The 22,782-nt window shown below is 33.1% G+C and overlaps 1 protein-coding gene across 1 annotated transcript in view; it reads right to left on the bottom strand.

Moving 5' to 3' along the window:
* Positions 1-22,782, bottom strand: part of POC5 (POC5 centriolar protein) — a 62,330-nt gene that overhangs the window by 16,377 nt on the left and 23,171 nt on the right. The window contains exons 4-10 of the mRNA XM_051992093.1: positions 22,655-22,738; positions 18,189-18,394; positions 16,081-16,257; positions 11,482-11,586; positions 9,054-9,233; positions 6,905-7,058; positions 1,901-2,037 (exon numbers count right to left, since the gene is read on the bottom strand). Coding sequence (XP_051848053.1) covers positions 1,901-2,037; positions 6,905-7,058; positions 9,054-9,233; positions 11,482-11,586; positions 16,081-16,257; positions 18,189-18,394; positions 22,655-22,738 — 1,043 coding nt within the window. The remainder of the gene's footprint in view (positions 1-1,900; positions 2,038-6,904; positions 7,059-9,053; positions 9,234-11,481; positions 11,587-16,080; positions 16,258-18,188; positions 18,395-22,654; positions 22,739-22,782) is intronic.

Genomic DNA, 22,782 nt, shown 5'->3' with positions numbered 1-22,782 from the left:
AGGGAAAAAAAAAGATTTGAATACAATGGAATTTTCTTTTCAAATAAGCATATTTGTACAAAAGTATTGCTATTTTGAGGTTAATGAATTGACCAAATACTTTTGTGGCTGTGGTTAATGATTTACTTATGTCAAATTATTCATATATAGTTAAAGATGCATACAAAGGCAAGGATACAAATGGTGAGGTCACATTATATAAGCAGGTAACTTGAAAAATCTATACCTGAGTTTTATTCAAATATGTCGCATAAATTTCACATAAAAGATTTAAACAAATAAGTATCTGTATATAGAATATTAAAATATGTCATCAACACAGTTGTATTTTCATAGGTGAGTTTCAGACATAGAAAAATCACAGAAAGGATACCTAAACATATAAGGTTCTTATTTGAGCCAGATTCAAATGAGAAATAGTAGTAAGCCCCCAAAACTTTTCTTTTTCCAGTTTGAGTTCCATAAGAAATATTAAAAACTCACATTTATATAATAATTTATGTTTACAAAACACTTAATAATTCATTGTATTGTCAGAACCACACTTGAAGTTCCAAAAATAGACCCTGAATAATCATGAATTATCTGTACTTAGTAAACATATAAATGATGTGTGTCTTTCTGTGTGTATGTGTAGTGACGAGTTATGGCATACAGATGAAGGATCTGAGCTCATCTAGTATACTTTTGAAGTTACCTACAACTTAAGATTACATCATTTCTTTCAGCTCCAAAATCCTATGATTCTTTTCATTACAATGAATTATTTTTAAAAAATTAAAAAAAATTATTTTAAAAATTATTAAAAAAAATAAGGAAAAATGGCTCACAAACTAATTTTTATTTAGGCAATTCACAAGACTTTATTTGTGAATGTTATTTCCAAAGAATGTCCAATTGCATAATATTTCATGCCATACTTCTGCTCTGTGTCATTGTAGTTTGTCCCCATACCTGGAATGCTTTCTCTCTTACCTTTGACTCTTATTAATACCTTGTCCCTAGTCTCCTTCAGTTTAAGTGCTGTGTCCTGAAGAAGGCCTTTCTTAACCCTCTAGTCATACTTTGCTTAAAATACAATACATGTTTTGGAACAGAATTAATTTACTCTAGGAAAATGGCACCACCTTGTGGTCAACCTCAGAAACTTGCTCAAGTTTTTTTTTTTTTACCATTTCTGGCACCATGTTCTCTCCTTATCATTCATAGATTTATCCAAGCAATCTTTTTTCAATGTATTGATATATTCACCTTAATCCCATTTCAAGGGAACTCTTGTCCAGTTTACCTAGGAAAACCGCTGTGTTTTCCTCACTAGATTTTGTATGTAATCAAAAACCAACCTATAAAGAATGGCCAATAAGCAGTGCTTGCACTACACAAATGTAGCAAGGAAAACGAGTCATAAAAAGCTTAAGGGAAAACAATGAAAACATCAACATTATCTACTTCTAGAGACCTTTTTACAATGTTTTTTTTCTTTTCCTTAACCAGGAACATTTGAGAAAAATAAAAACCCTTTTCTTAGTCACTTTTCTTACTTTCCATTTGGTTTAACTACTAGTATTACAAGAGTATCATTTTCTACCTATATATTTTTTGTTGTTCTAACAACAATTTTCTTTTTCTTTCTTTCTTTTTTTTTTTTCTTACCATCTGCTGTGAATGGATGATATTTTCAGCCATATAATTAATGGACTGATCAAGGCTTCTATGGGTTTGCCTGGAACCCAACTACCAATAACCACTTAAAACACCACTTCTATGGAAAAATGCATTCTGAGTTTGTCTCCTTTCCCAGTCCCCCTAAAAAAACAAAATAACAACAATTTCCCCCCCGAAACCTAACTTTAAGGACTGTTTTGTTCATAATTTAAGGACTTCCTAAAATTGTACTAACCATTTCTTCTGTTGCTGCTTGTGCTGGTGGTGGTGGTGGTGGTGGTACTGAGAGAACTGAAGGATCAAAATGAATAGAACCATCTTTCCCTGAGCCACTGGGACCATGGTCATCTTTCTTATTTGTGCTTTCTATGCCTAAAAAAAAATCCAAAGATGAACAATATTAAAACACTTCACCATTGTTTACCATGTTGCTCAATACAGCTATAAGTATGGCTAAAATCATAGCATGCCTAAGAATGTTAATTAAGAGTTAGCTGAAAGACAAAATGGGGAGAAAAAAACTAAACAACCAAAACTATTCAACACACCTTAAGTAATCTACACTATGAAATCCAGCTAAACGTAGGATAATAGAAATGCTGATCATATGCTGGATCTATCTACATTTATATGATTGGTATTAAAATACTTGGCTACAGGTATTTTAGAAAAAAATCAGTTGCTAGTTTACAAAGACACTTTTATTTAATTGATTATGGTAACCTCATTCTGTTCCAGTTGTACCCTTTTAAAACTAGATCTTGAAATAGTTTTATTATTTTTTCCCCATGAAAGATTAATAAATAACATTTTGTACTCCTTTCTTCAGGTAAATAAACAGAAGATGCTGAGAGATAAGGTCAGATCCTGAGGAACTAGAACTAGAAGGGGAAAAATTTATCACTAATGTATGTTATTTGAGATGGAAATATACAGTTTTGCTTTCTCAAATTAATTTCTCATTATTCCCAGTTTTAGCTGTGAGTTTAATTATTTTTCAGTTAAAACATATATTCCTGGAATATATATGAAAAAAACTACTCTAAGATATGATAGTTAATATAGTTCTAAATTTATTAAGTTGTTAAATTTTTAGTCACTTTATAATAAACTCAGATTTCCAACTTATAGCTATGATCTCTTATGTTTACAATGAATTTTGCAATGCAACCTTAATATGTAAGAAGTAGGGAATCAAGGCAAATCAAATTGACTTCATTTAATATCTGAATAGAAAATTTAATATTGTGTTAAGAAATGCTATTATATCAGTTCATATTCTCAATCAGTGAGGTATAATTTTTTTTTTTGAAAATGACAAAATCAAGACATTATTAAAGCTAGGCAACTTTTGAAGACCATATAAAATGTCAGTCATTTGCTGAAGGGCTTTCCTTTCCTATTGCTGATTAAATCACAAATCTTGACAAAAACTTTTACAATCTATAACATGTCAAATATCTTATAGATAATTCAACTTGTTTTTTATATGGGGATATCAAGACAAGGGGACGCTTAATAGGCACACAGTAAAGTTGGGGGTAGAACTAGACTTAGACCCTGGGTCTAATTTTTATGCCAGTGGCTTCTTTCCTCATACCATCAACTTGTCATTTAAAATTTTAAATTTGTAATTCAATAACAATATGTTTATCCTTTACAAATCACATAAACATAACCATTTCATAAGAAAAAATTTAAAATCGCATTACCTTTTCTACATTTTCCCTTACCATCATCTTATAAATATGGAAATTGACATCCCAGAGAAGCTAATAGCTAGGTTGAAATTATACATCAAAAATCAAATTCTCAGAAGGATTGATTACATTTCTAGAATAAGCCCTGGTATTAAAACAAGACCAATATAAAAGCTTAATTGAACTTGCAGGTAACATGTATGGTTGACTTGGGAGGCACTTCAACATAACAGATGTTAACTTCAACATATCCCCCCAATGAGGTTTGGGGTCAGGACTGAGTTCAAGTCCCACACTTGAAGACTCAATAGATAGACAGTTCCTAGCTCACTTTATCACTCTGTGCCTCCATTTCCTCATCTACAAAATGGGATTAACAATGCTTGAACTACATGCCTTACAGAATTATCAAGAAAAAAACTATAAAACCTCCAAGAGTTAAACTAAATATATGATGATGATGATGATACTATAATAAACATGATGAAGCAACAATAATTACTACCATCTTGAACATTTCAACAACTGACATTCTTCTATCTACCTATCTATCTATCTATCATCTACTAGAGTAAATGGCCTTGAAGTTCCCTTTCAGCTCTGAGATTCTATGTATGATATAGTGGGATGCAGTGCTTCTAACAAATGACTTGATTCATTTGGGACAGTTTTTTGGATTCAGAACTGGTTGAATGACCAAAGAAGAATCATTAATGACACTCATTAATGACCTTGTAGAGAGGTCTCCTGGGGCATGCTATAGCAGGGATCAGTTCTTGACTAGGTTGTCAGGAATATGGATAAATGCACAGATGGCATTCTAATCCCATTTGCTAAAGATGCAAAGCTAGGAGTCTAGTGCACTCAATCAAGTTGGGATTCAAAAAGACTAAAGGCTAAAATGAAAGCCTGAGGAAAATTTAAAGATATAGATATAAATTAGTTCTATACTTAGGTTAAAAACAACAACAGCAGCAGCAGCAGCTACATAAATACAAGACAGAGAAATCGAAACCTGTCTTCAAGCATATGTAGGGCTATCTCCTAGAGAAGAAATTATGCTTGTTCTGATTGTCCTGCCTGAGGCAGTAAAACTAGTAGCCGTGGGTGGAAGAATGCAGTTATGTTCAATTTAAGAAAAACTTGTCAACAAATAGAATCGCCCCAAAATGGAATAGCCTATTTTAGGAGGTAGGGGGTTCATCCTCACTAGAAGTCTTCAAGGAAAGGTTAGATAACCGCTGGCTGGGATGTTGTAGGCACAGCAGATAATAGGAAATGAATAAGAATTGCAAGGAGCTCACTTGAAATTTGAAATTTGTAATGGATGAAGTTAGCATGCTTTAAAAAAAAATTCTCTCAGCAGTGTGGCTCAGAAGTAGGAAGGGGGAAGAATGATGGTGAGGGTGACTTTAGTTTGAGGATTAGCCAGAGTTGAATATGGAAGAGCAAAGGATAAAGGATTCTAGGATAGAAAACAGAACTTGTTAATCAATAGACTAACCAATGTATCCAGACTGAAGGAAGGAAAGTCAGGTCAGACCAGGGAAAGACAGACTGTGAAAACAAAGGAATTGAGAGACTGGATGAAGAGGAGGTTTGAGAAGAATGAGGCAATGAAAGAAGCAGGAGGTTAAGAGATGGTGATCAGAGGTCCCTGTTGTCTTAGGCTAGTAGCCTGGCATTTAAAAATCTTCAAAATTTGGCTTTAGCCTATCCTAACTTTCACAATACTCTTCTTAACCATTCAGCAATTCAACCAAAATGGCCTAAAAGGTACTGCTCAATTTCAGCAACCTAGGGTCTTTGTGCATTACTTTTCCATTTGATAGAAAACAGAGATACTAAAGTTATAAATTAAGTTAGTAGCAGAGTCAAGACTAGAAATTAGATTTTTTTGGTTATACTCTTTTTTCACATTACATCACAATGACAGTGCTAAATAGCTAATATAAATTACTAGAAAAATGGTTACTGAACATTTCTTTGAAATAACTATTGAGACTATTGCCATTAAATTTTATATTTGTCTAGAATGTCAATTTAGTCGAGGAAGCTCCTAAAAGTAGAATGGAATAGCAATTATATTTCAAAAATAGAACTCTACAATTATGTAAGAAAATATAACTAGTAAAATAGTGTAAGGAATTTGGCCAGCTTAGTATGAACATAGAGATGTCTAGTGTTTGTAAGCATCTCAATGCTTACAGAAATTGACATCAGTAATATCAATGTTGAAAACATTTTTATATTTTGTTTTTAATATAAAAATGTAAAGCATAAGTTATCTGCACTGTTGCTCTTTCTACTGGGCTTAAGTTAATTGAGAATTGACTATAACCTGATTTGTCAGACATAATAATATGGAATATTAAAATCTATTATAAATCTAAAAATCCATAATGTTGATTGAAAATTGGCTACCTCAAATCTTTTTCAACAAATAATAAACATTAAATGTTTATTATGAACTCTCAACCTTGGACCAAGCTCCCTTGACTGATGGTTACCTCAGTTGCCCTTTACATCTAGATATGCCTTTAAGTACCCTTCACTTCCTGACCATCTCCTAAAAGATGCCATGCTGGGTACTATTATGGAACTATAATGAAATCAAGTTTTGTCATTGTTTTTGGAAAGGATTTGGCAATCACTCATCAAACTTGCAAAGAAAATATTCTCCTTGGCTACTACTTCTCCTGAAAGTTTTCTATCTCTATTAGAATATATGAAGGAAGGAACTTTAAAAATGGTCTTTATTTTTGTATTTGCATAATTAATATTTCTTTTCATTTGTGGTAATTATGTTTTATATAAAGTTACTGCAAACACCAACTTAGTGAATACTGAATCTTGAGCTTCTGATTACATTTGGTTTAGCATTTTCCAAAATAGCCCCAGAGACTGGTGAATTTCCTCTTCCTTTTTTCTGGATATTGTTGATTCATAAACATTGAACTCATAGTCAACAACTCATATCTGAATGAGCGCATCACAGTCTTCTTATGTGTATGATGGGTTAGATAGCACTTAAACACTGTGCTTGGAGACTATTTTAAAGAGTGAAATCACCAAAAACCAGCAGAAAAATGTGAAGAAAAAAACCCAAAAGAGTAAGAAAAGGACACTTATTTACAATATAATAGCTGAAATAAGAAGCACTGCCTTGTTTGACCTCATACTGCCTGCGTTGGCAACTCAAAATTTTTTGCTGCTTTGCACATGTTCTCAAAAGTGCCACTGAATATTGATTATGGGGTTACAAATAAATTTTAGTGAGGTAAATTCACAAATATAGAGTCCTCAAATATGAGGATTGATTGTAAGTGATTTTTTTTGCATATATACATGCATGCATTCATTCATTATATGCAATGATATTATATACTATGTACTCATATCACAAAGAACATAAAAGACAATATCTGCCTTCATCAAACTTATATTTCTATATATTATTTTGAATTCAGAATACACTGTTTTGGCAAGATATATAACAGCAACAAAATGGTATTTTAACATTTATTTGCCATACTAACCATTGTCACTTCTGCCCTGAAATATACTCATGGCTTCTAGATTTAATGCACACACGCCACGCATGAAAGCTTTTTTCATGGATTCTTCAAACTTTTCTTTTTCACACTGGAGTTTTTGGATCTCAGTTCTTGCAGCTTCCAAATTAGCATTTAACTAAAATAGAAAAAATAATGATAAAAATTTTAGACATAGAAAAAACATGATTTTGCTGTCCTATAGAAATGATTTTCCATTTGTGAATCTTTTTTCACAGGTATTCCTAAATGAACACTTTCTCTTGGTATTTTCAATTTATTTAAAACAGGAAATAGTAAAAAAAAAAAATGCCATGTACCTTTATTTCTGATGTGTCCATTAGTATACCTTTTTGGTTCTTAATCTAAGGTGAAAGCTGGAACTTTAAAGACTTTTGAAGTTTGAATGTATAAAAAAAATTTTTTTTTTGGGGGGAGATCAAGGCAACTGGGGTTAAGTGACTTGCCCAGAGTCACATAGCTAGGAAGTGTTAAGTGTCTAAAGCTGGATTTGAACTCGGGTCCTTCTGACTCGAGAGTACATTTTGAAGGAAATTTCCTTTTTTATTATTGCTTCTTAGATTTGACTAGTAGTATATAGAAATGAATTTGATTTTTAAGCATTTATTTTGTAGCCTGAAACTTGGCTGAAGCTATTGTCTCAATTGGTATCTTTAATGATTTCCTATGATTTTTCACATAAAGCCACACACCATCAATAAATTAGAATAGTTTTAGATGTTCTTTCCCTATCATTTTTATGCCTTTAGTTTCTTTCTTTCTTTTTTCTTGTTGCTAGAAGTTGCAAAATTATGTCAAATAATAGTGGGAAGTAGTAGGCATCTTTGCTTCATTCTTATATTTCCTGAAAAAGCTTCCATTGTATCTTGTAAAACTTATTAAAAGAGGCAAAGACTACACTGTTAGATTTGGTCACAGTATAAGACATTTTTGCTCATCTGTTTTTCTTTGTCATGAAGAGAGGATTATTTTAGAAATGATGGTTAATTAAAAACAAAAAGCAACAATAAAATTTACATCAAAACAAAATCTAAAGTCCAGAACAAGGAATGTGATAGTCTTGCTGTACTTTGCTTTGGTCAGATCATATTTAATACAGTGCTCAGATCCGGAGGCAACATTTTAAGAAGGACATTAACAAATTTGAATGCATATAGAGAAAAGGGCACCAGAAGAGTGAAGTCACTACAGCCCATGCTACATAAGGTTTCACTGAAAGAACTAGAAATGCGAGAACATTAGGGATGTTTTTAAGTATCTGAAGGCTGTCATGTAAAAGGAAATAGACTTGTGCTACTTGGTTGATAAGAGACAGCAATTAAAAAAAAAGAGTCAAAGAGGTAGAAAGGTAAAATTTTGGCTTCACATAAGGAAAAACTTAGCAAGCAATAATGTGCAAAAGTGAAATGAGCTGCCTTGAGAAGTAGTCTCCCTTAAAGGGGGCCAGATGACTACTTGTAGAGTTCAGCTATGGATTGGATTCTAGGGCCTCTGAAGTATCGTCCAACTCTGAAAATCTTTGAAATTATTTTCCTTCAAAATTGTTCCCTATTTTACTGTAAAATCAACTTTTATACTCTATAGAAACAATATAATTTTTTAATCAGATAATTGTAAAAAACCTTGCATTTTTACAAAATATTCAACTTTTTCAGGTATATATTCTGTCAATTAATAAAAGATTTATCTGTGCTTTTATTTTGGCTAACATCCATGTATATTTTGAAGGATAACTTCAAAGTGGTCTTGCCTTAAGTTTAAATTTTCTGGAGAGGACTTAAGCTCCATGAGAGTGTCTCTCACAGTGCTTAATACAGTGCACTATAGTGTACTTAAGAAATGCTGGTGAATAAATTAATAATTTGTATTTTTAATGTTGGACAAATGAATGGTAAAGAAATTTGTATATAAATAAGTAAAATTTTAGAGGCTTAACTTCAAGATAATTAAAAAATCTAATTCTCTGGACTAGTGATTATTTGGAGTATTCCACTTTCAAAAATACTATTCAAATTCAGAATATAATAGATGGTGTTTGTTAAAGTGAGCTACCCTGCTCATTTTTTTCTCTTTATCATACAAAGGTAAATAGCTTAACTGGAAAAGTACTTACTGCTGCAATTTGAGTTTCATAATCACAAGAAATCTGGATACAAATTTCTTCAGCTCTGGATTGACAAGCTTTTTCAACCACATCTTTCCATTGTGATTTCAGTGTAGAGCGCCAGGCCTTCCAGATTTTCTTCTTCAATGTTTTGTGGTAATGCTGGTCAGCTAGCCTAGCTTCATACATCTTAATGAAAGTAATGCCAAAAGGGAAAGGAATCTCAAAGTCCAATAGATAATATGTGTGAAAAGTAGAATATTACTTTATGCATGCATATTAAAAATAATAAATAATATTTCTTTAGAACTTCACTGATGGTTTTTCACAAGTGTGGGCATATTTGCCACGTTATGTGGATTGTAACCCATCAAAAAAAATTCATCACCTTGTGGCCAACTTAATATCTCAGCTAGCTAGGCCCAACCTTATCATGAGGCTCATATTTGAAACTTTGCTAAATTGGCAGAATCTAGTGGCATAGGTTCTGAGAACCCAGAGTCACCCTCTTGCGATGATAAAGCATTGATTGAATACTTTAAATGAGGAAAAACAAATAATATCATTTTACATTTAGAGTTTACAAAGCTCATTCCTCATAAAAAGCTTGTGAGAGGTCCATAGTAAAAGTATTATCATTCCCATTTTGTAAGTAAGGACACCGATAATCAAAGATGCTATTTGCTCTCAGTCACACAAATAATAAATGATAAGGTTGGAACATAAAGACAAGTTGCCTAATTCCTAATCCAGTGCATGTTCTTTTCTCTTATACCTTGTGAAGAGTGGGAGGGGAGAGGAAGGAGTGAATAAACAATGCACAAATCTATTTACATCACTTGCTATTTCAGCATCAGAGTTGCCTAATGCTTTTTAAAATGAAAATAGAATCAAAGGAATAATAGAGAATGTGTTAGCAGATAAAGAGTTAGCAGCAATAGGTTTAGAAACAATCAATCGACAAGTATTTGTGGAGCACTCACTGGTGCTAAGCACTCTACTAGGTATTAGGAAAACAATTAAAAATAATCTGTGCCCTCAAGGAGCAAATTTTGGGCAACAACATATACTCTACAAGAATGTACAAAACAAATACAAGATAATTTGGTAAGAGGAAGACATTAGCATTTGGAAGCATTGGGAAAGGATTCATCTAGGGGCTACCGCTTGAGCTTTGATGGAATCAGGATTTTAAGAGGTAGAGGTAGGGAAAGAGAACACTCCAGGCATAGAGGACAGCCCGGTTGAGGGTACAGTGGTAAGGGAGGAAGTGCTATGTGTGAAAAACAGCAGGCAAGGCAGTTTGGCTGGACCCCAGGAAGCATGAAAGGAATAATATTTAATAGGGCTTAAAAGGCTGATTGCAGTTAGGCATCTAACCTTCTGAACTTAGATCGTAAAGGACTTTAAATGCCAAATAGAGGAGTATTTATTTGTCCCTTGAGGTAATAAGAAGCCCCTGAGATTTATTAGTATTAGATTGACATGGACAGACCTATTCTTTAGGGGAATCACTGTGACCACTGGATAAAGCATATATTAGAAAGAGGAGAGACTTAAGACTGGTATACAATTAAGACATTACTATGAAAGCCCAAGTAGGAGGTATAAAGGCTTAAACTAGGTTGGAGGCCTAAGAGGACAGAAGAGATTTTATGAAGGTAAAAATGGTGTTTGGCAACTAATTGAATATGTGATGAGTGAGGAATGATAATGACTAAGGATGTAAACCTAAGTGACTGGAAAAATGGTGGTGCCTTCAACAGGATAGAGAAGTTTGGAAAAGAGGTAGATTAGGGGACAAAAATAATGAGTTTTGTTTTGGACATGCTGAGTTTGAGAGACCTACAGAATATCTAATCTGAATAATGAATTCATCTCTCCTCAGTGTGACAATCTATAGAGGCATTATCAATTACCTAGTGGAATTAGTACCAAACTGAACAAACAGAAATGAATGATATTTTTCCTCTTATCATCATATTTATCATCTTTTGAATACAAGCACTTGATTTCAGTGATAGAGAGAATTTCAGAGAGGAAACTATTTCTATTAATGCAGATCAAAATCTGTTCTGCAACTTTGAAGCCTGGAGAGCTGCCTGAGGCACTAAGAGTTTAATGGCTTCCCAAGGTCATAAAACTAATTAAGTATCAAAAAACTTGATCATCCTTAACATACCCTATGGCAGCTAGTAAAATCCCAATATTTTGTGATACTGCATGTAAGAGGAATTTCAATATATGACAAAACATCTATGAAGCATGCAATGAATGAGGCATGCAAATGTCTTCTAAATGAGATCCCATAAATTCAGTATCTCAGGTTTTGTCACCAGTTATCAAATAAAAACCTGTAACTTTAACAAAAGCTTCAATAATTCACTCTATTCTCTCTCAAGCACAGACATTTATTGTACTGTCTTTTTATACATACCTCCTGTTTGGCCTTGAAGTGTTCAATCCGCCAATGGAAGAATGTTTTCAACAAATCCATTCTTTCTTTTTGCTTGCTTGTAGCTTCAGTCAAGGTAGCAATTACCTATAAAAACAATGAACATATCATGTTAACAATTTGTACCAAAGTAATTGTTATGGTTTTTTTTTTTTTAACAAAAAAGTAATAAAGGAATCAGTAAGTATATGCTTACACTGAACTATTTTGTATTACTGTTACCCTTAACCATATATTTTCATTTCTTTTTTTTTTTTTTTAATTATAGCTTTTTATTTACAAGATACATGCATGGGTAATTTTCCAGCATTGATAATTGCAAGACCTTTTGTTCCAACTTTTCCCCTTCTTTCCCCCATCCCCTCCCCCAGATGGCAGGTTGACCAATACATGTTATATATGTTGAAGTATAAGTTAAATACTATATATATATATATATATATGTATATATATACACACACACACACACACACACACATATATACATGTTCAAACAGTTATTTTGCTGTACAAAAAGAATTGGACTTTGAAATAGTATACAATTAGCCTGTGAAGGAAATAAAAAATGCAGGTGGACAAAAATAGAGGGATTGGGAATTCTATGTAGTGGTTCATAGTTATTTCCCAGATTTCTTTCACTGGGTGTAGCTGGTTCAGTTCATTACTGTTCTATTGGAACTAATTTGGTTCATCTCTTGTTGAAGAGGGCCACGTCCATCAGAATTAATCATCATATAGTATTGTTGTTGAAGTCATATACTTTTATTTCAACAATGATCTGAAAACTCTTGTTTCTTCTTCTTCTCCTTTTTTTTTTTTAATTATAGCTTTTTATTTATAAGTTATATGCATGGGTAATTTTACAGGATTGACAATTGCCAAACCTTTTGAACCAATTTTTTCCCTCCTTCCCCCCATTCTTTCCCCCAGATGGCAGGTTGACCAATACATGTTAAATATGTTAAAGTATAAATTAAATACAATATAATTTATACATGTCCAAACAATTATTTTGCTGTACAAAAAGAATTGAACTTTGAAATAGTGTACTAGTGTACTATTAGTTTGTGAAGGAAATCAAAAATGCAGGCGGACAAAAATATAGGGATTGGGAATTCTATGTAATGGTTCATAGTCATTTCCCAGAGTTCTTTCGCTGGGTGTAGCTGGTTCAATTCATTACTGCTCTATTGGAACTGATTTTTCATCTCAATGCTGGAGATGGCCACATCCATCAGAATTGATCATCATATAGTATTGTTGTTGAAGTAAATAATGATCTCCTGGTCCTGCTCATTTCACTCAGCATCAGTTCATGTAAGTCCCTTCAGGCCTTTCTGAAATCATCCTGTTGGTCATTTCTTACAGAACAAAATATTTCATAACATTCATATACCACAATTTACTCAGCCATTCTCCAATTGATGTGCATCTACTCAGTTTCCAGTTTCTGGCCACTACAAAGAGAACTGCCACAAACATTCTTGCACATACAGATCCCTTTCCCTTCTTTAAAATCTCTTTGGGATATAAGCCCAGTAGTAACACTGCTGGATCAAAGGGTATGCCCAATTTGATAACTTTTTGAGCATAGTTCCAAATTGCTCTGTAGAATGGCTGGATGTGTTCACAATTCCACCAACAATGTGTTAATGTCCCTGTTTTCCCACATCCCCTCCAACATTCTGCATTATCTTTCCCTGTCATTCTAGCCAATCTGACAGGTGTGTAGTGGTATCTCAGAGTTGTCTTAATTTGCATTTCTCTGATTAATAATGATTTGGAGCACATTTTCATATGGTTAGATAATTCTTTGAGAATTGTCTGCTCACATCCTTTGACCATTTATCAATTGGAGAATGGCTTGATTTCTTATAAATTAGAGTCAATTCTCTATATATTTTGGAAATGAAGCCTTTATCAGAACCTTTGACTGTAAAAATGTTTTCCCAGTTTATTGCTTCCCTTCTAATCTTGTCTGCATTAGTTTTGTTTGTACAAAAACTTTTCAATTTAATATAATCAAAATTTTCTATTTTGTGATCAATAATGATCTCTAGTTCTTCTTTGGTCATAAATTCCTTCCTCTTCCACAGATCTGAGAGGTAAACTATCCTATGTTCCTCTAATTTATTTATAATCTCATTCTTTATGTCTAGGTCATGAACCCATTTTGACCTTATCTTGGTGTATGGTGTTAAGTATGGGTCAATGCCTAGTTTCTGCCATACTAATTTCCAATTTTCCCAGCAATTTTTGTCAAATAGTGAATTCTTACCCCAAAACTGGGGTCTTTGGGTTTGTCAAACATTAGATTATTAAAGTTAATGGCTGTTTTGTCCTTTGAACCTAACCTATTCCACTAATCAACTAATCTATTTCTTAGCCAATACCAAATGGTTTTGGTAACCGCTGCTTTATAATATAATTTTAGATCTAGTACAGCTAAGCCACCTTCATTTGATTTGAAAATTCTTTTCTTAAAAATTAACTTAATCATGATTTCTTAGAACCTCTAGGATAAAATACAAATTCTTCTGTTTAACTTTTAAAGGCCTAAATAACCTGGTCCCAATCTATCTTTCCATTACTATTTTTCCTCCTACATTCTAATATCTGGTCAAAATGGTCTTCTCTCTATTTCTGACACATCCTGCTCCTGCTTCTTTGCCTGTGCCCTGATCATCTCACTTGTATGCCTCTGATTTGACTTCTTTCTGCCTCTGCTTCTGAGTTTCTCTTCCTTTAAGATGTAGCTCATGCATCATCTTCAATAAGCCTTTTCTAATCCCAACTGTTAATGTCCTCCCCTGAAATTACCTTGAATTTACTACTTTGTATATGTTTGTATTTGTTTATTTTTATTATGCCTGTTGATATATGTACTCATCTCCCTCATTGGAATTGGAACTTCCTTGTGAATAGGGATTTTTATTCTTTGTACTGATTTCTCCAGCATCCCACTATAATAAGTGGCACATAAGGAGTGTTTAATAAGTAGTGATTGTTCTGCTTGTGTTTCGGAATTTCAGCCTTTTCTCTTGAAGTTCTCATCATTTACTTTTTATCCCATTTGTTGGTAGCTACATCTCCAGTACTGGACTTTGTCAGCCTCCTCTCACTTTGGATAATCTAAGTCACCAGCCTTGGTCACTACTCTTACTAGTGCAGGCTGGGATGTGTGTGTGTGTGTTTATATGCGTGAAGATGTGTAAGGAATCAGTAGCTGAGAACCTCAATGTAAGTCCCAGGCACTAACTCGTAAGTTGGATTGTTCTTGTTTCTGTGTTTTTGCCTTCAGCATGGAGACTGGATGGTGAAATGAATGGATGATGAGTTTAAGGATAAGTATCTTCTGATATTAACACACAAAATTTTTACCTTGGATAGAGAATATTGCTTCACAGTAGGTTTTATCTAATTTTTTCATTTGTAATAAGAGGATTCAGTAGAGTTGGTATAAGTGGGATGGTGAAGAAAAGAGAAGGGGTTAGGGGAGGAGAGAAGGAGAATATATATAGAACTCATTAATATCAAAGAAAAAAATCTCAAAAGGCATCAATTTTAAAAATGAAAAAAACACTATATGTAAATAAGTTATTTGTGGGGCAACTAGGTAGCACAGTGGATAGAGGCATGTAAATGCCCTGAAGTCAGGAGGACCTGAGTTTAAATTTGGCCTCAGACACTTAACGCTTCCTAGCTATGTGACCCTGAACAAATCACTTAACCCCAAATGCCTCAGCAAACAAAACAAAACAAAACACAAAAAACAAAAAAGTTATCTGTGAATTGAATATGTTTAAGTTCTTATTCTTTAATATATACTATGACTTGGGAATAGAGAATAGGGAGGTGCAATAAAAGGAATCGAAGGAATGGGAGAAGTACTGTATCAGAACTGTTGGGAGACAAATGTTAGTCCATTTTCTGGAAATGCTATCCCTTATAACTGACATAGGACCTTCTCCTCTACCCTTGAGGTCAGTGGGAATTCTGAGTTCTATCTGTAATCCAAACTGGCAGGGAATGAGAAAGCTCTATCATGCACTCTATATTCTTGGGATCTACAGTAGCAAGTTAGAAGCTTCCTGAGAAAAGCCTCCTGTGATTTGCTGTTCAGTCATTTTCAGTTGGGTCTTCATGACCTGGGTTGGAGTTTTCTTGGCAGAGATACTTGAGTGGCTTGCCATTTCCTTCCTTGAGTTCATTTCACAAATGAGGAAACTGAGGTATGAAGTGACTTGTCTAGGATCATGAGGCCAAATTTGAAATCAGAAAGAAGATAAGTCTTCTTGACTCCATGCCTGTTGTTCCATCCACTGTGGACTTAGTTGTCCCAATGCTGTTTGTTACATTTCACCAAATACCAGGGTCAACTAAGAACTAGGTAATAGTTACTCCTTAACTGCATAAAGCCATGGCAAGGGTTCCACAATACATGTAAAAATCTTGTAAGTAGATACATATATCTATCTTTGAATTTTGGAAGCATTTTTCTTTCCCATACCTTAAACAATCAAAAATAGTTTTCAGATTTTGAATAACTCTGAAATTAAAAATTAAAAGAGGGAAAATTACCTCATCTTTTCTCCCAGCAGAAGTTTCATAAGTTTTCTGCAGCTCATTCAAGTCATCTATTTGGTTCTGCAGTCTTCTTATTTGTATTGCTTGTTTGTCCTTCTCTCTTTTCATTTCTGCTCTATGCCAATCAATAAAATTAAGTTTCCATTTACTTAGTTCAGCAAGAATATTTGTCTGAGGAACAAAATAATTAACAAGCAGCATATATAAGTATTTAGAGTTTTTAAAACTATTTTAACAGTCTATCTATTGCTAAATGATAGCTCTAAAAAAACCACACTGAATGCAAATTCAATCCAATCTATTAATGTGGTTCAAAATAAACAACTAGAGATAAAATAAAAAACAAACTTTGTTTTCTAATAGGAACACTGGTATTTGGCATTTTTCCTTTATCAATTATTTCCCAAAAGGTAAGATGAACATGAAAGACCTACTAAATTTATAATAGCCATGATAAAGAAATTAATTTATTCAACTTCAAATATTGTACATGAAACTTTTTTCCTCTTATATTTTAATGACTCTATTTAGTGAGTAGATGCATTTGATTACTGATAAAATTCACATAAATGTGGAAAAATGGAGTCTGAAGAAATATTTGTCAATTTATTCAAATATTTACTGAACATATTCTATATATAAAAATATTCTATTACATGCTACAGGATGGTGTATACAACTATCCACAAGCTTTTGATCTAGAAGAGGCAATAGGATCTGTATGACAATAATTACAGTATGAGAAAAATATACAATAACTCACATATGGAAAATTTGGATAATGACTGGTATGAGAAGCTTAGGAGATATTTCTTTTGAATGGAATTATCAAAGAAGGTATCAATGGAGTTGGGTTTGATTTTGACAGACAGATTGGGAGCTGGACGTTTCAAGTGGTTGAAGAGGCATCAGTTAGGTAGAAAAGAGACAAGAATGAGCCACATGTGGGGTGCAACCAGTTTAAGCTATTGATTGTATGTAGTGATGTAGTAAAATTAGAAATAAATATTATTTCTAGACTGTATGGCTTCAAAGAATGACAAGTAAAAATACACTATAACTTATAAGGACCACGGTTTCTCTATGCACATGACTGATTAGCCTTAGTTATGTCTTATATTACTTGAAAAAATTTTAATTGTGTGTTTATGAACATATATATTATATATAACACATATATTATACACACATATTAACAAAAACACAAAATTTGGGAAAAGTCATGCTTCTAGCATTTTTCCCACTTAAATATTTTTTAAAATATATTTTATATAAATATAAAAACAAATATTAATTTGTTTTTCTGAACACCATAGACTTACATCCTATGTCATGATAGCAGATTCAATCACAATACATTAATTTTATTATGTTTGTTAGTTTACTATAGACTGGTTTTTTCTTTTCTTTTTTGGTTAAGAACTAGAAATTAAGAAGATGTCTAAAACTTTACTTTGATGTAGGAACTATTTTCATTTAGTCAGAAAGAAGACACACCAGCATTTTAAGTGATAGACTCAGCTTAATTTGAGAGATAACATGGTACAATGGGTAGGGAATCTGTAATCAGGAATACCTGGATTTAAATTATAACTCAAAAGTTTATTAGCTGTATGGTCCTGGCAAGTTACTCGAACTGAATTTTTTATGAGTTTCCTCATCTATAAAATGAAGGGATTGAGCCCAATGGCCCCTAAATTCTTTTTTACCTCTCAAAAACTATTGATCCTATGATCTTTGATAATGCCTAGAAGTCCCAAACACCAAATATTACAATGAAAAGCAATCATTTTTTAAAATGACATATATTCCCTAAATGAATACATGGTTAGGTTCTGTAATAAAGTATGAGAGCCTGAACTGGCTTCAATACCACCTTGGATGTGCTATGGCCAAAGTCAAACAGTAACATAGTCCTATGTTTTAAAGGTTCAGTAGGGTGCCCAAATAAATGACATACAAAGTTTGCAAAGTCAGTGAAATATGTTGGAACAACATAGAAACTATTTGAGAAAGGTGAAAACAAACCCAAATAACCTTGAATTCTTGAAAAAACAGAATGAACAACAAATATTAGATTATATTTTCTATAAATACCATACCTTAAGACCTGAACACCAGAGATCAATTAAGTTTTCTATTTTTTGAAAGCTTTCATCAGTAATGCATGATTCATTTAAAAATCTGTCATAAAATTCCTTTTCTCTGGGATTAGAAGTTCCTGGTGAAGCGTCACTTAAATGATTTGAGCTGAAAAAGTCCATGATTGGATGACTGATCCTCTTTGGTGATGACAATAATGGTAAAACTATAAATAACAAACAGAAAATTCTTTATCAGTCAAGAAATATTAAAAATACTCCAACTCAGTATTGGTTTAAGAAGTCAGTTGTAAGATGTTATCCTGCCATAAACGAAAAAGGGATGAAAAAAAAAGAATAAATCTTTCCTTCCTTCCTCACTGAACATATTTAATTTGTCCATTTTTAATTTTTGTCGTTGACTGCAAAAGCTAAAAATTGATTTGTCTCACAGACTTTGAAAATGGTAACTCATTCCTTCCACCCCAACAATGTATAATGAAATTTAGGATTAGTTTTTGGCTACTTTGTCTTACTGAGTTATTGGTAAATGAATTTCTCCTCTTTCTCCTCTGTCATTGAGGTTAGCTCACAAGATACTTTTCTTCATGGTAGCTTTTTTGGTGAATGTTCATGAGTGACATAGAATTCCTAACAATTGATTATTCTTATTCAAACTTTGTCAAATCTTAACTTGACTCCTCAAGAAATGCCTATGAGCCATCCATCCAATTAAGCTGTTGCTTTCTTTAGTATTCAGATTTAGTTTTTAGGGAGAATATCAAAATCAATAAAACTTAACTTTCTCAGTAGATACCCACTTGGAAACTGAACAAAGAACCTACATTTAGAAAGCTAATGTCTAAACTAATGTTCATAGATGGTCTAAAAACTCTGGCAGCACCTTCTGGTCCCATCATTGCAACATAGAAAGGATTGGACGTCCTTTTGTAATTTTCCTGTTTTACTAGTTGTCATGGCTCAAAAATTCATACTTCTCATCCAGGAAGCTGGTAATACCTAGTCCTTGGAAAATACACAATGAGAATTGTCAATGAGAATTGATTTTATTTCTAATTTATTTTAAATTAGTAGAAGTTCCTAACACTTCACCTTTATGTTTTGTTCTTAAACTTTTAAGGCGAGATCAAAGATGAGCTTTGGCTGATTATTACATTAGACATTATGCTTTTTCCATATATAATCGATCCAATAAGCATTAAGTATATACTTTTCCTAAGACACTATGGTAAGCTCTGAGGATACAAAAGAAAAATAATCCCTGCCCCGATATAAACTATTATTGGAGATTCACTGCTTCCTGTCCTATGCAAACATGATCACTGACAAGACAGGCAGCCTTATTACTGAGAACAAGATCAGAGTCAATCACGTGCTAGTGCCTTTCCCCATCATCTTGGGCCATAGCCATATCTGCAATAGCTTTAAATATATCTTACTGGAAAACAGAAATTATATATTGGGAACTGCTTCTACTTTTTAGTAGCATGGTAGTAATACCACATAAATTAAATACATAGCACACAGAACATTTATAGAGCATTTGCTGTTAAAATTGAAGACAATAACAAGAGAGAATATATTTTTCTTGAAATCAATACAATTAAGCTGCTCATAATATTCTCAAGTCTAAATGTCTTCTATATACTAGAAATATAATCTTAATCTCACAAAATTTTAATTTCAACTTAATCATTTGATAGTTTAAGTGGTTCATTAAACATAAATACCCCTATTATAAAATAATGTATATTTGTGGATGGCATCAAGAATCCAAAATAAGAATTTTTGGATCATGAGATTTGGATTAGAGAAGAAGATAAGGCATATTTGAAAAATATTTGAAAATTTATTTTCTATTAGATTTTTCACCAGAAGTAAAATTTGTATTTTCTTTTTCTATTTATTTTTTTATTTTTTAAATAACTTTTTATTGACAGAACCCATGCCAGGGTAATTTTTTACAGCATTATCCCTTGCACTCACTTCTGTTCCGATTTTTCCCCTCCCTTCCTCCCCCTTCCCCCCTCCCAGAGGGCAAGCAGTCCTTTACATGTTAAATAGGTTATAGTATATCCTAGATACAATATACGTGTGCAGAACCGAACAGTTCTCTTGTTGCACAGGGATAATTGGATTCAGAAGGTATAAATAACCCGGGAAGAAAAACAAAAATGCAAGCAGTTTATATTCATTTCCCAGTGTTCTTTCTTTGGGTGTAACTACTTCTGTCCATCCTTGATCAATTGAAACTGAATTAGCTCTCTCTATCAAAGAGATCCACTTCCATCAGAATACATCCTCAAACAGTATCATTGTTGATAAAATTTGTATTTTCCATGAGGGAAAATATCCATAAAGTCTTACTTTGATTCCTCATTGTGACAGAGATAATTTTGGATTCCTGAAGGCTATACCAAGAAGACCTAAGTTCTGGCATTTTCTAACAAGTTAAAAAGATGTTAAATGTAATCCCATGTATTCTGATGGAAGTGGATCTCTTCGATAAAGAGAGCTAATTCAGTTTCAATTGATCAAGGATGGACAGAAGCAGCTACACCCAAAGAAAGAACACTGGGAAATGAATATAAACTGCTTGCATTTTTGTTTTTCTTCCCGGGTTATTTATACCTTCTGAATCCAATTATCCCTGTGCAACAAGAGAACTGTTTGGTTCTGCACACATATATTGTATCTAGGATATACTGTAACCTATTCAACATGTAAAGGACTGCTTGCCATCTGGGGGAGGGGGTGGAAGGAGAGAAGGGAAAAATCAGAACAGAAGTGAGTGCAAGGAATAATGCTGTAAAAAATTACCCTAGCATAGGTTCTATCAATAAAAAGTTATTTAAAAAAAAAAATGTAATCCCAGTCTGCTCTTATCTCAGAATCAAGTGGCTAAGTTTATTTCCAGTGTTTGGGGATCTAGGGGATTTAGTTCTTTTGCCACAGCAACCTATGAAAGAAAAATTAAACTTATCTCTTAGTCCTGTGTAGTTTCTTCTGCAGGGATTGTGGGAGAATGTTAGAAAGAGGATCAGGGAATGCTAATAGTCATACTTTTTAAAAGCTCATTTAAAATGTCAACTGTTGGTGCCCTAAATCTTTACTGGTAAACTTAATTGGCATCATAAAAAGAAGTGAATCACATCACTATCAACATTTTCACAATAAAGAAGAGAAGAGAAACTAAGTTGGATTATTTTTTCCCTGCAAGAAATTCATGTCTCCCATTCTATATGATTCTTGTCCATATACTTCAAAAAATCCTTCATTAAGGATGAGCAAAAGTGCACCTTTCTTAAAGTCTTCACATTTCATGGATACCAGTGAAACATTTTTTAAATCTACCTATTATCTCATACTTGGAACTATACTAATGGCCTGTCTACTTTTCCAATCATGCATTTCTTGGATGAAATGTCTTATGTTATTTCTGGTGTGTTGTTCATAACTAGAAATAAGATAAAATCTACTTGTTCTTACACTACCTTTCCACTATCCTTTGGGTTACCTCTAATTTTGATTATTTTGCCTTTTGATGTCTCAAGATACACAAACATACAACACCAATGGGAAAACACCTTGGGGTTAAAAAGATGATTTTTTGTTTTAGAGAATAATTTGGGTTCGTTTTGGGAGGGTGACAAAAATGCCAACATAATCTTAACCTGCAGCATTAAGCATATGGTGCCTTGATCACAAGAAACAATAATCCTATTGTATTCTATGCTGTCTAGAATACTACATGCATTTATGATGTCACATGCTAAGAGGGACATTGGAAAAAGTAAAATATAATCAGAGAACCACGATGGAGGAATCTCTTGTACAGGTACATATTCTTTTGTATATGCTTCTGGGATCTAGAACAACTACTAGATTATATATTTGATCTTTATTTTTTGGATTCTAGAGACCAGTCTACCTAGTGTTTTTCTTACCTGCTAACATTTGCAGGTTTTTCTCCTTTCTTGCTCACTCTCGAATGGAATGTATTTTCATAGCTTTTGCCTTAATTTCATTTTTATAGTGCATATGTGCATAAACTACTCATCGGACTCTACTGATGAAGACTTATAGAAGACTTTTTTAAATGATACATAGTGGGGGGAAAAATAAATGATACATAGTGAAGTGAAATATATACAATGACTAAAAAACTCAAAACATAAAAAGTCAGATTAAAAGAAATGACCAATACTATTTCCAGAGAATTAGATGATGATAAAACATACTTTCCTCCTCTTGGTAGGAGAGATGGGGGGAACTATGGATGCAGAATGTCATAAATAGTATCAGAGTTATTGAATTGTTTCATTTACTGTTATTTTTCTTTGTGATATGAAAGGATTCCTTGAGGCGGGAGGGGGGGGGGGGGAGAGGGGGAGGGTGAAAGGAGGATAGGGGAGGAAGAGAATATGAGGTATAGGAAAAATCTAACTATTCCAAGATAATCATACCTTCTGTTTTTGAAATACTTGGACTGTTGATTTCTATGATTCTCCCAGATTCATTTCTGTGTTCTCTTCCTGCAGGGTCCTTTCCTGTAATAATGGAGGATAAACATGATTCATACAGAGCTGAGTCT

Source organism: Antechinus flavipes, chromosome 1, assembly GCF_016432865.1.
Source record: "Antechinus flavipes isolate AdamAnt ecotype Samford, QLD, Australia chromosome 1, AdamAnt_v2, whole genome shotgun sequence".
Lineage (NCBI taxonomy): Eukaryota > Metazoa > Chordata > Mammalia > Dasyuromorphia > Dasyuridae > Antechinus > Antechinus flavipes.
This window is presented reverse-complemented; position numbering and strand designations above follow the sequence as displayed.